Source organism: Equus asinus, chromosome 8, assembly GCF_041296235.1.
Source record: "Equus asinus isolate D_3611 breed Donkey chromosome 8, EquAss-T2T_v2, whole genome shotgun sequence".
Classification (NCBI taxonomy): domain Eukaryota; kingdom Metazoa; phylum Chordata; class Mammalia; order Perissodactyla; family Equidae; genus Equus; species Equus asinus.
The window spans coordinates 84,167,015-84,181,014 of record NC_091797.1 but is presented as its reverse complement, the minus strand read 5'-3'; the positions used below and the strand labels follow the sequence as shown (position 1 = coordinate 84,181,014).

The window sequence follows — 14,000 nt, the reverse complement described above, 5'->3', positions numbered from 1 at the left end:
CCTGAGAAATCTGTGTCCACTCGGACCTCAGGCTTCTCTTCTAAGACCTTACCAGTTACAGGAAACCTTATCCACCTAGTCTGACCATTCAATCCATAACAATGATACACAGCGGGTTCTAGTGTTGTGCATTTGAGTTTACAAAGTGCGTTCACATCTCGTTGCCCCGTTTCATTTCATCCTCATGATGCTCCTAGGAGTTATTTCCTCCAATATTTCATGGGTGAGAACTGAGCTCTTGGAGATGAAGAAACTTTCCCAGGTAACCTGGAAAGTGGTACAGCCAGGATTCCACTGAAATCCAGTGCTCTCCCCTCACTCACCAGGGCTCCCTCTAAGGCCCTTCGGCACCTGAACAATCCTGTCTGCCCTCTCCACACTTGGTTCAGGGTATGACTACATATGGATCTATCCACCTAGCTTCTGACCCTGCAGCTCTGAGAGTGGAGGTCTGTCACCACTGCCCGGCTCCACTCCTAGGCAAAGGCCTTGTCCCATGGCTTTGCCCCCATTCCCTGGCCCAACCTTACTCTTGCCTACGCGGTCCCAGACCTAACCTCAGACCCCGGCCACATCCCCTCGGCCACACCAGATTCCTCAGGCTGGCCCCACCAGTCACCCCACTCTACCCCGCCCCACCCCGGCTTAGGCCCCGCCCCGGCCCCGCCCCCTTCTTGCAGACCCCGCGGGATCCGCGAGGAGGCTGTTTTGTCCCTGAAGTTTTGAGCAGAACGAAATATCAATGGTTGGGAGTAAAGGGGGCCCTGCCTCCCATAATCCTGAAATCCAGCTCCCAGGAGGCACGGGGAGAGCCTGAGGCCTGAACAGGTGGGAAGCGGGGCGGAGTGAGGGTGAAAGTGGGCCCCCAGCCTCCTGGCCTGACCTGGTTATCCTCCGCGCCTCCAGGTGGCTCGGGGAGTCTCTCCGGCGCTTCCGCATGGGCGAGTAGGACCGACGTCTCCGCCGCGCCCGCTCGCGCTCCCGCTGCTGCGAGTCCTTCTCACTGTACTTGGGGTCCCGCTCCCTGAAGGGGTGCGGGGGGTTACTGGGGAGCTGGGGCCGACCTGGCCTTACTGTGCGAACGTGAGGGAGAGGAGCACTCACTTCCTCTCCTTACCTGTGCCCGTTTCCCTCTGGGGCAAGCGATGGGGTCTGCACGGGCCCCAGGGGAGGCGGGAGGGAGGAGGACAGGGCTGTGGGGAGAGTCTGCGGGGGTGAGTTCTGTGGGGCGGGGCCAGCGTGTGCAGGGGTGTCAGCCTTTGAGGGTGGGCATTATGGGGTGCGGTTGCTGCGGAGGTCATATGATTTAGGCGGGCCCTGGTGCAGGAGTAAGAACTGGGGGCTCTGAACATAAGGATGAGGGGTAGTATTAGGTGTCTGAAGAGGCTGAGGGCCGGGAATGTGAATTCTGGGGTGTGGCTGTAGGAATGTTTGGGGCGGTATCTGAGGACACCAAGATTTGGGGCCTCCTTGCAACTCCAGCTAAGACAAGGGAATTCCAAGAATGCTGAGTCTCCTCCCCATCCTTACCCCGGCAGGGCTTGCCCTAAGAGAATAGGGGCAGGGCTTGGGAGACGCTGACAGGGCTGAGGCGGAGAGGCGGGGCCAGAGAGGCAGAGCTCAGCGAGGGAGGGGGCCTGGGAGGCGGGGCCTGGTCTGAGGGGTGGGGCCAGAGAGTCCCCTCCGCGAAAGAGGGGCCTGGGAGGCGGGGCCTGGCCCGAGGGGGCGGGGCCAGAGAGGCAGATCTCAGCGAGGGAGGGTGCCTGGGAGGCGGGGCCTGGTCTGAGGGGTGGGGCCAGAGAGTCCCCTCCGCGAAAGAGAGGCCTGGGAAGCGGGGCCTGGCCCGAGGGGCGGGGCCAGCGCCTGGGGGCGGGGCCGGTACCTGCTGGGGCTGTAGCGGGAGTAGCTGGGGCTGCGGCGGGATCGAGAGCTTCTGCTAGGCGGGCTCCTCTTTCCAGACTTGGAGGAATAGCTGGGAGAGCGCGAGTAGGACCTGGAGGAGAGGAAAGAAGACCGCCCCTAAGGAGCATGCAGAGCTCGCCAGGGTTGTCCTGGATGACATCCCCTCCCTTTTAGGTGGTTCATAATGATGTCGACAACTTCCTCTTACTGAATTCTTACTCTCCTGGCCGCTTATTAGCTGTGTGACCTCGGGCAGGTGATTTCCCTTCTCTGGGCCTGTGTTTTCTCATCTGTAAAATGGGGGTAGTTATAGTACTTACCCTATGCAGTCGTAAATTAAATGAGTAAATTAGGGTAAATCACCTAGCATATTGGCACATAGCCAGCACAGAGGAAACCTTTGCTGTGATTATTGTGTGTTTTACTATGTGCTAGACGTGGAACTAATGCTTTATGTGCATTCTCTCATTTAATGCTCCGCACATCACAGGGTTAGGTACCATTATCAGTCCCATTCGATAGATGGGGAAACAGAGGCACAGAGAGGTGCTGTAATTTGCTCAAGGTCACTCAGCTGGTGAGGGATTTGAACCCAGGTCTGTTTGGCTACAATGTGCCCTTGACTTCTAGACTACTTTGTTGTGCATCCAAATTACTCACCCTATGCTACTTCCAGGCTTCTTCTGTCTCTGCTAAGGCCTCCCACTTTTAGGGAACTATGGCCTTGGTTTTTCCAGTTTCCCAGGAACATCTGCCTTTCATTCTTATCTCCCTAAAGTCAGGCTTTCAAATAATTTTCATCTCACATATGCCGACTATGATCTCCTCGTAGTGACTGCCAAGGTTGAGAGGGATTCTACGGTCATGTTTGTGTACAGTGGGAAAGAGCACCATGATGGATTAGCAATGTCTGCCATGGGCCTAGTGGGAAAGAGCACTGTGATGGATTAGCAATGTCTGCTATCAGCACAAGAATGGGTAGTAGGGACACTCTCATGTTTTGCTTTTGCCAGCTTTCCCTCACAGAAACACTAAAGTTTTCCCATCTGTTCTTTTTAACTTAAAAAAACAGGCTTGCTATGACCTGCCCTCACCTAAATGTTCCTTAATCCCTTCCTGCTTTCTGGGTGATCTAATAACCATGCCCCTTAAATGTTGCTGTGGGACTCTGTTCTTACATGCTGCCAAGGGTGAGGTAAGGAGTGTGGGTAAGGAATAGCTCCTTCACTCTCAGTGCCCTGGGAGTTATGGCCCCTGGAAAATGTGCTCTTGCCAACTTGCTTTTTGGCTATGCATTGAGAGCCAGTATAAGAAACAGTCAAGAAAAAACATGTTTTTGGGCACCTTGAGAGGATGTCAGTCATTTCCATCTGCTACATCACATAGTGTCCTTTTTCTGTGGAGCCACATGAGTCATTTTTCATAGACTTAAAAATCAGAAATAACTGCTCTCTGAGCAAATCGTCCAATTCTTATCTTTTTTGTTAATAATGTATAAATTAATGGAACAATTTCCCTTTTTGCTTTTTCTTCCAGGGAGCTCAGAGTCACATTTGCAGCCCACCTCCATAGCAGCTATACAGAATGGTAGGACATGCCTTCAGGACTTAACACTTTCTCTTGACTTAATTTTATTTCTCCCCTTAATTTCCCTTTTAGCCTGATTTGCTCTTCTGTTTTTGTCACTCTATCACATCAAATATTTCTGTCAGCTGCCTTGTCTCTTTCTTTTGAATGAACTGGTGTTGAAGTAACCAAGCAAGCAAGCAGCTGTTTTTTGATTATATGGTTGCAAAAGAGCAACAGTCAGAGTGCTGTTGGAAATTCCCGTTTGTAGAGGGAAGCTGGGCTCCAAGGAGCCATGGGTTGATTAGACTGGATGGTGTCTTCCAGTTCCTTGAGATCTCATGTCTGTAGGTTCTGCTGCATCATTATTCCACATGAGAAAATCGAGCAATTGCCAGTGATTATTGGAATTGAGTGGTAGAATGCCAAAAGGGGCATGATTCTTTTTCCTGTATCCACGCCCCTTGCCATGTGACTTTGCAGCTCCCCCCACTAAGAGGAGCACCCCTTGCACTGGATTGGTCTTGGAACTCGCTATGGCTAATAGAATGGCAGAAGGGATGTCATGCCCGTTCCAAGCCTAGGCTTCAAGAGGCCTTGCACACTACTGCTCTCTCTTAGAACCCTGCCATCACCACTTCAACAAGCCCAGATAAGCCTGCTGCAAGACGAGAGACCACATGGAGCAGAGATGAGTCAGCTGGGGTCATCCAAACCAGCTAGCCCCCAGCCAACCCTCCAGCTGACAGAAGACACATGCATGCACCCAAGAGAGAACAGAAGAACCACCCAGCTGAGCCCAGCCCAAGCTGCTGATCCACAGAATCAGGAACTAAGTAAGTACTTGTTTAAGGATGCTAAGTTTGCAGGTAATTTTTTATGCAGCAGAAGATAACTGAGCCACAGGAGCTCATCCTCACTCCAATAGCAACAATCCTAACTGATACTCACTTTGTTCCAAGTACTGGTCTAAGCACCACAGAGTCCTCTGTGCAATCCTTTAGGCTAAGTATTATTGTTTTCATTTTGCAGGTGAAGAAACTGAAGCTCAGAGAGGTTAACTGAGGCCCAAGGCCACCAGCTAGTAATGGATAGGACAGGCATTCGAACTCAAGTCTGTCTGACTCCTCTCCCGCATGGGTCAAAGGACATCTCCAGTTACCTTAACTAGCTGCCTACAGAGGAAAGTGGAGGAAAGCGCTACAGAGCAAAGGTCAAAACTGCACTCACCTTTTCCCAGAGGAGGCGGATCGGCTCCGGGTGTACCTGGGGGAGGCCCTGGGGTTTGGCGATCGGGAGGAGTGGCTGGAGGAGCGGGTGCTGGCATAGGAGGAGCTGCGGGAGCACCCTCTCATGGGGGAGCTCCGGGCCGTGGCCGGGACCAGGCTGGACTTCTTCACCTTGGTGCACTCCAGGCATGGCGACTGAGATCCTCTGCGGAGGGGAGAATGCCTGTTAGTGGCCTGCTGGCTGGTCTGGGTGCATCACTGCCCTACCTTAGACCAGGCTGGCGTGCTCTTAGAACCCCCTTTCCTCCTTTGCCCATCGTACTACCTCCAGAAAGACTTCCCAGGCCACAAAGAGGAGCAGAGATAGAGTGAGATGCTTACCACATGGGGCCTGGAGAGTATTTTAGGTCGTTGGGCCTAGGCATGATGGTAAATGCCATCAAATCACTTGGTGACAGATTTATTCCCTTTCGAGGCTTTTTCAGTCCTCTGATTATGTTAAGGAGAAAGCCCAGGGTGGGTGCTAGTGGGTTTATACCGGCTCTTTGACACTTGCAATCTCCCAAAGAGAGAGAGCAGGCCTGGGGCTGCGAGCCTTGGGCAGGCAACTGTAACTAGAATTAAATACACCGTGTTAATCTTGTATTTTTACAGGTGCCTTCTGTTTAGGGTAAGTGATACAAATGTTCTATTCAAGATAGTACTATAAGTTTCCTTGTATAAAAAAATAAGTTTATTAAAGTAAATAGGAGTACCAGTTGTACATGGATATGGTAAAAATCAAGAAGGGGAAACGTGTAAATTTGGGAAACTTTGGTGAAGCCCATTTCGCAGATGGGGGAACTGAGACCCAAAGAAGGGCAGAGCCGTGTTCAAAATCACCCAAAGGACAGCATCCTGTCTTCTGCATTCCCACCCTGCCTGGAGCCACGCTGGGCTCCTGTTGGGTTCTCGGTCAGGACACGTTCCTTTGGATTGGGCCAAGGGTCAAGTTCAAATCTTGTTAACATGGATGTCAAGGCTCATCATGACCCAGCCTCTGCTCACCCCTCCAGCCTCAGCTCTTGGCACTGTCCTCTCTTGACGCCAGCCATCACGGACTACTTGTTCCTCCTGGACTAGCCCTGCTCCCTCCCTTGTCTCCAGGCCTTAGAACATTCTCACTGCTGGCACCCTCTTCCCTCCCCTCTTCACCTGAAGACTCCTACTCATGGTTCAGGCTTTAGTTTGACCTCACCTTTTCTGGAAAACCTTCCTTGACACCCCCTAAATGTGATCGGGTGACCTCCAGTGTGTTACCACAGCCCCCAGCCCCTAGGCTTCCCCCATTCCTAGATGGCTCACTTGGTCCTATAGTTGTTGTCTCCCCCAGACTCTGAGCTTGGGGACAGGACTCATGTGTCTCTGGACGCTGTATCCCAGCACTTAGGACAGTCTGATACATATCCTAGGTCATCAACAAATATCTGTGGGATAAACATTTTCAGCCTCTTAGTGTCCCGGGTGATCAGAAGCATCACTCATTTAGTCCTCTCGACAACCTTATGAGGCTGGCGCTATTACTGTCTCTGATTTCTGGAGAAGGTTCAGAAGGGTTAGTTACTTGCTCGAGGCCACCCAGAGTCTCAAACCCTGACCTGTCCAGCTCTGAAGCCCACTGCCCTGCCACTCGCCAGCCCCCACCTCACTGTCTGTGCTTCCCCTGATTGAGAGCTCACGTCTCTTCCACTCGGCCCTCTGCTTGTGGCTGCCATGACAAAGAGCCGTGGATTTAAAGATCATTTCTATTTCAACATGAAAGGCTGGGTCTAAATTATTTAATTTGGCTGTCCAAGGAAATTAATTTAAGCAGGTAACTGGTAGGCGCTGCTCAGCTCCAGTTCTGGAGACAGATCTGTGTTTCATTCCTGGTGCTGGCCCTTATTAACCGAGTTTCTGAACCACTCTGAGCCTCAGTTTCCCCATCAGCTAAGAAGGGGTTGCAACAGTACCTATCCCATAAAGGATTTGTGAGGAAACCTTGATATATCAGGAGGACTATCCAGAGAAAGTACTTGGCAGAGAACCTATCATATAGTCAGGGCTTGACAAATATTCGCTGCCATTATGATGATTGCTGTTGTTACTGTTACTACTATACTCGGTTGTTTCCTGCATAATAGCACTGCAGTCTATCAGTAGACACATGTCCCCCCTCTCTCATCTGGGAACATCGCTGCCTGTTCTTGGAGATACTAACATTTGCTCTGACCCAGCCCTGGCTCCCAGCCAAGCTTGGGTGTGAACTGAGGCCAGGGATGTCTGGGGCAGGCAAAGCAGAGGCCAGGCCTACGTGTGAATGCCAAACTGTTTGTCCAGGACCGAAGTGTCTGGGACAAAGGGTACTCTGTCCTTGAGGCAGCTTTTAACTGCTTCACTGCTAAGGCTCTGGCTCTCTGAAACCTGGGGCCCCGTGAACAAGAGCAGAGCTCCACCCCCAGAAGAAGGAAGGACCCCACTGTTAGCATGGCAGCGTGCACCAGCAAATCTTTCCCATCCTTCCTGCATCTCTGCATCTGCATCTTAATTATATGCTCCTGAGGAAAAGGATCATATCTTTAGCACCAAGCTGAGTGGCTGGCATCTAGGGGCTGCCTGATAACCAGCTGAGGGAGGAGTAACTGAGTGAATGGTCCAAAGTAAGTGATCAGCATGTTTTACTAGCTGTTACTGTGCCATTATCCTCAGTGATTAGCATTTTGCTGTGATTTCTTGAGTGAGAGACAGTAAGGGAGTGATGAAGTAGTGAAATTACAACTGGCTCATAAACAACTGCCTGGAAGGTTTTCTACAGGAAAACTGCATCGAGCAAGTGTGTTAAGACGGGCTAAAAAGTCGAGAAGTCTGGACATTCTGGGATAGCTTGATCTCCCTTTACCTGACATTGTCTGTGGGAGATAGATATATATAACATATATATATGTATAAAATTATAAATATATAATTGACATATATACTTAAGTTAGTAAACTTTATTTTTTAGAGTAGTTTTAGGTTTACAGAAAAACTGAGTGGAAGGTACAGAGATTTCCCATATACCCCCCATCCTGACACACACCCAGCGTCCTCAACTATCAGCGTCCTGCACCAGAGTGGGACATTTGTTACCATCGATGAACCTACACTGACACATCGTTATCATCCAAAGTCCATAGTTTACATTAGGGTTCACTCTTGTGAACCCAATGTGTTTTGACAAAAAATGTATAGTATGTATCCACCACTGTAGTATATGGAATAGTTTCACTGCCCTAAACATCTGTGCCCCACCTGTTCATCCACCCCCCCAACACTACAACCCCAGGTGAACCACTGATATATATATATATATTTTTTTTTTTTTTGAGGAAGATTAGCCCTGAGCTGAAATCTGCTACCAGTCCTCCTCTTTTTGCTGAGGAAGCCTGGCCCTGAGCTAACATCCGTGCCCATCTTCCTCCATTTTATATGTGGGACACTGCCACAGCATGGCTTGCCAAGCAGTGCATAGGTCTGTGCCTGGGATCCAAACCAGTGAACCCCGGGCCACGGAAGTGGAATGAGCAAACCCAACCGCTCCGCCATCAGACCAGCCTCACCACTGATCTTTTAACTGTCTGCATAGTGTTCCCTTTTCCAGAGTGTCATATACCTGGAATCATACAGTATGCAGCCTTTTCAGACTGGCTCCTTTCACTTTGTAATATGCATGTAAGTTTCCTCTGTGTCTTTTCATGGCTTGATACCTCGTTTCTTTTTAGCACTGGATAACATTCCGTTGTCTGGATGGATCACAGTTTATCTATCCATTCTCCTATTGAAGGACATCTTGGTTGCTTCCAAGTTTTGGCCATTATGAATAAAGCTGCTCTAAACATCCACGTGCAAGTTTTTGTGTGGACATAAATTTTTAATGCATTTGGGTAAACACTGTGGTATATTTTTAAGTGACGGCAGCTTAAAATGAACTTAATGGCAGACTTTCTCCTGAGATTATTGGTAAAATTGACATCTTTTTTGGCCTGCCCAGCCTCCATTCCTCCTCCTGATATCAGTACCCTGGCTTTTCCTTCAGAGAACCAGACTTCTCCCACATTTAACGTATGTAGGAAGAACCCTCTCATTTGCTCCAGTGGTGGCATGTGACACATTCTAGTCAAAAGCACAGGCTCCTCTGGGTCAGAGTGGTTGGTCCAGGGCTAGAAAATGGCCCAAGCTGCACCAAGCAGAGCCAACGAGCACTTGCCCTGCTATTTTGCTGAAATTTGGGGGAAAGAGACATTCTCCTTCCATTGGCTGGCTAAGCAGATAGAATGTTAGCTGGATGGCATATCTGCCAATGCTTTGGGAAAGTCTACTTGAGAATGAAGCCAACAGAGGGGGCACCAGAGCTGAGAGATGTAATGGGAAAGACAGATTACCAATGACATTTTTTAGCCCCTGGATCCAGCTGTACCTGAAGCTGAATATCTTTGGGTTTTTAAAAAAATTATGCCAGTTTGAGTTGAGTTTTCCCCCTCTTGCAAAGAAAAGACTCCTAGGTTGGGGTGGGGGGGTGCTTCGGGGCTCAGGTGAGAGACTGAGATGGTTGAGCTAAGGTGGGACCCCCTCCTCCTGCCCAGGTACACTGACCTTGACTCTCTGCCCCTGCTGGTGGGGGAGAGATTCTCCAGAGTGGCCCCCTTGTTCTGGGGTGAGGAGGTGGTGAAGGAGTTCCCTGAATCAGAGGTGTCGCCGCCGTTGAGGTCCTGGCTCTTGCTTAGGCCCCCACTGGGGCTCCCTTTCTCCTGACCCCGCGACCTGGCTGAGCTGATTTGCGTGGAGGGTGGCGAGGAGGTGTCATTGCCTGAGTCATACTCCTGGGAGCGTCCTCGGGAGGTGGTGAGCGGGCTGGCTGTTTTGGTAAAGAGGTCAGCAGCAGAGCCCGACCCAGTGATCTGAAAGCAAAAACACCCATTGGACACTGCTGAGCCCTGAGCCTGCGGGCTGGGTTTAAATAACCAAGAAATGTTTACCGTCATGATGCACTGTAACGAAAGGAAAGAGAGAGGAGAGGAAAGCAGAGACGCCAAAAAACAAAAGCACAAATTCCTGAAAGAATACCACAGAAAGGAGATATTTTTTTACCCCCTGCTAGGATAACTGGAAGATTTAAGTTTCATGCAGAGAAAAAGCATGCGGTCCAGATTAAACAAAAGAAAAAGGAAATTATACGAAATTTAATTTCTAATGGATGAACTCAAACAAAAGAGACAACGTAATAGAAACGGGGGTGTAAATACCGTTAACCTAAAACCATAATAAAAATAAGGGGAGGGGAAAAAGAAATGGGGCTATAGGCCTGAAAAAAATATGTCTCGGAACTTAAAAAAAGGAGATAAAGCCAAAATTTTTAAACTTCAACCAAATCCTCAATAAATTTGACTTTTTTTCTTTTTTAAAGAAAAAGTTGACTGAATAGAACCCTAAACAAATATCACATGGGGAAAAGAAATGAAATAAAGAGGAGAGGTTTTTTTTTTAAATATAAATATATAAAGTCAAGGTCACAAAATGACATTTTGGTAGTTTTCAACTAAAGGGGAAAAGAAAGGGAGGACAAAAAAAAAAAAAAAGGAAGTCAAATAGTCTGACTGAAAACAAACGAAAAAAAAGCTCTCTACGGATATTTGTGTGTGTCCTTTTCCCCCTGGAGAAGGTAGCTAAGGTCTCGCGTGGCTTCTAATAAATTCTCTCATGTCTGCGGATTGTATCCACTTACCAAGCAAGAACTCCTCCTTTAGTAGGTAGGTAAGGTGTAAGAGAAAGGGAAGAGTGGGCAACGTGAGTCGATCGTTAGAGTCGCAAATGACAAGAAAAAACACACACCTCTCTGCGCATCCTCACACTTGGCCCTGACCTTTGAGCTTTTGGTTTTCCAGCGTCCTTGACAGATGACGCATCGCTTCTGCCTGGGGACCTCAAGCCATCAACACTAACCTCGTCAGTCCCCAGATGCCCAAGCTGGATCAAGAAATCCTTGCGGAAAATGCAAATGGCGGCCAGAGTTGGCGTCTCTCTAAGGTGGCAGCGTCAAGGCGACACGGGGAGGGGGTGCCTGCAACAAAGCTTTGGGAGGGCCTTGGAGATGGGGCTTTGGGGTGACTGGGAAGGAGGGGAGGTCCCCAGAATCCTGTGTGGGGCTAATCTAGGAGGGATGAAGGAGTAAAGGAGGTGATGGAGAGCCAGTCCTCGGGAAGGCAGTGGCGCGTTGAGAAGCATAATGGATGGTTTTCTTTAAATGTTCAGACCAGTCTCATGGCTGGGATGACACAGTGGGTTCGGTTCTGGCCCCCACCAACAGTACTGTGTTGAGCTGTGGCAAAGAGGGACCCTGACCTGGCCATCTTCCAGCAATAACCATCCTCATGGGGCAAGAAATGTGTGAGTTCAAGTAGGCACTACCTGGAAACCACTTCCCCCAAGTCCACTCTTTGGGTACCTGAGATCCCAGAATTCTCTGTTTAAATGACCCGAGCCCCCTTCCAGGGTCTGGGCAGGCTCATCCATGGATCTATCCGCCCGGGACAGACCATTCTTCAGGTGTGCACACCCCTAGGTCCAAGGGTGGCTCCTTGGACAGAACGTGGATGTTCGGGCTGAGGTGTCCACACGCATGTGCGGGAGGTCCATCACGGGGTTGGCTGGTGCAAGAGGTGGGAGGAGAGAGGGAGGGGCGGGGGCCTCCAGGCAGGTTCTTCCCACACTGCCAGCTTATGGCTTGGTACGCTGAGGGGTCCGAGATTCTAAATTCAAATCTGACTTTCCAGATCATTTTGAGGGTATTTTATATATGCCAAGATAGAACATATTTCACTTAAGCTTGCTGGCTTGATTTATAAACATTTAGACAGTCTATGGGCCTCCTGCTATATTCTTGCCCCAGGCCCCAGAAATATTAAGACAGGCTTCACCATCAGGAGCCTGCTTCCCCCGCACTTGATCACATAAACCTCGGGCCTAAAGGAGGGGGACTTTGGGGCTTTCTTAAGGAGCCATTTTTGCCTTCGCAGCAACTGGTTATGAGGGGGAGACAGAGAGACGGGAACTGCGAGAATAACAGAGAGAACTCCACGTCTCAGGGTGTCAGCTCCCAGCGCCGGGGAGGCTGGACTTCCTTTGTGGATTCTCCCAGGAGGCTTTGCGCACAGACAAGGTGATGGTTCGGCTTTACCGCGTTGCACCCAGCGCTGCTGCTGCTGCCTCACCTGCTTGGTGGGCTGGCCAGCTTTGCTTTGGGAGGAGGGACCTCAAAATAAGGTTGCCCAGGTGGAGTTTTCTAGAGTGAGACTTCTTTAAAAATAACGGAAGGGCCACATTCCCATTCAGCTCCTCCGTTTTGTCTTCCCATTGCAATCTGGAGGCCATATCCTTCCCGCCTCTGGGAGGGCAGTGGTGACAGGTGCGTTTCCGCCACCTCTGTCGGGAATGGGAAAGCATCACACCGGGCAGCTAGATCTTGGGACCCTGTGTCTCAGACTGGGGCTTGGTCCAAGGATGGACTCGTGGAATCCTTGCCTTAGAGATGGTCAATGCTTGGTGGCCAGTGTGCCACAAGTGAACCAGGAAACCCTCCTTGGAGGGACCCAGGCTGGAAGACAACATGAAGGGGCCTGTGTACAACGGTTTCCACTATCTCATGGCTTGCTACCTGGGGCATCCAGGCTGGGCTTTTCTTTCCCCAGGTACTTGTTCCCAGCCTTGACTCCTAGTTTCAAAGCATTTGCTCTGGTGCCTGAAAATACCAACCTCTCTACTTGCTTAAAAGTCCCGTTTCTTTGGATGAATCTGAATTCTTTGACATGGATGACAATGTCCTTTACAACTCAGCCCTCTGTACTTCACAAACCTCATCTCTGCCACACACCCCCACTCTGGCTCCCGCAACCTTAAGTCAATTGATGAGAGAGTTTTCTTGATTCTGCCACCGTATGTTGCTCTCCCAACCCCAGGCCATTTGCACATGCCATTTCTTCTTCCTAGAACACTCTTCCCCTCCTCCTCACTTCACATGGTGAAATTTATTCATCCTCCAAGTTACATATCATCTCCTCTAGAAAGCCATCTCGGATTCTCAGGCCAGGATAGCAGAAAACTCTCTATTTCATTCATTTATTCATTCATTCAATCTTTCATTCACTCACTCATTCAAAAAACTGGATTCTGTGTGCCACACTACTGTTACTCAGTGGGGTAATTCTGTGTCCTATTGCCTGTCTCTCCATCTGGGTGGGGACTTGTTGAAGGTAGAGGCCACGTATGACTGGCTTAGTGTGGTGCCTAAGTACCCACCAGTGCCTGGTACAGAGTAGGTGCTCAGTAAATCTTGCTGAATGAACAAAGCTGCTCCACAGTCCCTTGGAAGCCTGGGCCCATCCTAACTCAGTTCATTGGTGGAGATGGTTGGGTGATCAGGACCTGGTGGGGTCCAAATGGGTGACTGCCAGCTTTGGGAATTTGATGGATTTTTAAGGAGAGACTGGCTTCCATTGTACTCAAAATAGTTCTAGGAAACCAGGTGGACCCTTGGCTCAAGGTTGGGGTCTTGAGACCAGCTCAGGGCTGGGTTTGTGACCTAGAGAGAACCTCTAGAATCAAGTTTCAGGTCCAGGCTGTGGCAGAGAAGGAACACCCTCCGCTCTTCCTCCTCGGACCTGGAACCCTTAGGGAAAGCACACCAGGGCTCAATCGGCAGATTCTGAACAGCGTAAGCTCCAGGCTCTGGTGAGAATTCCAGGCCCGAGAAGCTTCCAGATCAAACAAGCCGTGCCGGGTCTCCTGACTCCTTTTCCACCCTCTGCTATTCTGGGAGGTCAGATTAAAAGATGGACTGTGTCTGGCCATTCGCACACAACAGGGCTGCCAGCCTGTAAGTGACTTTGTGTGGGTTACAAAAAGGTGCTCCTCTTGGGTCGGGAATTAGAAAAAGGCACCCTCTCTGGCCAGACAAATCAGAAAAAACATAGATACACCGTTCTCTGGGCTGATGTATCTCCAGGTCAGCATTCGTGACTATTTTGGCAAGTGGAGGGTGGGTGGGGTTTCACTCCAGGGCCAGTCACTCTTGTACGGCACAACCAGCATGACATGGCAGCCCTCGCAGGCGCCGAGCATACAAATCTTCTCACTACGGACCTGCTTAAAGGACTACTTTGGGGTTGGGGGGAAGAGGTGACGGCCTGAAGACATTCATTCCTGCTTCTTTCACCTGAACTCTATTTGGATTTGTCTTTACAAGTCTTGATG

The 14,000-nt window shown here is 49.9% G+C and overlaps 1 protein-coding gene and 1 long non-coding RNA gene across 3 annotated transcripts in view; one reads left to right on the top strand and one right to left on the bottom strand.

Moving 5' to 3' along the window:
• Positions 1–14,000, bottom strand: part of SRRM4 (serine/arginine repetitive matrix 4) — a 147,677-nt gene that overhangs the window by 3,398 nt on the left and 130,279 nt on the right. The window contains exons 9-12 of the mRNA XM_014854568.3: positions 9,348–9,652; positions 4,699–4,902; positions 1,883–1,993; positions 884–1,024 (exon numbers count right to left, since the gene is read on the bottom strand). Coding sequence (XP_014710054.3) covers positions 884–1,024; positions 1,883–1,993; positions 4,699–4,902; positions 9,348–9,652 — 761 coding nt within the window. The remainder of the gene's footprint in view (positions 1–883; positions 1,025–1,882; positions 1,994–4,698; positions 4,903–9,347; positions 9,653–14,000) is intronic.
• On the top strand, positions 677–4,705 carry LOC123288048 (uncharacterized). 2 transcript variants are annotated; one of them, XR_006531544.2, is made up of 4 exons: positions 692–828; positions 3,439–3,489; positions 4,090–4,304; positions 4,501–4,705. It is a non-coding gene; the product is annotated as an uncharacterized lncRNA (long non-coding RNA). The 2 variants fall into 2 exon arrangements; XR_011505375.1 differs by lacking the exon at positions 3,439–3,489 and having other exon boundaries at positions 677–828.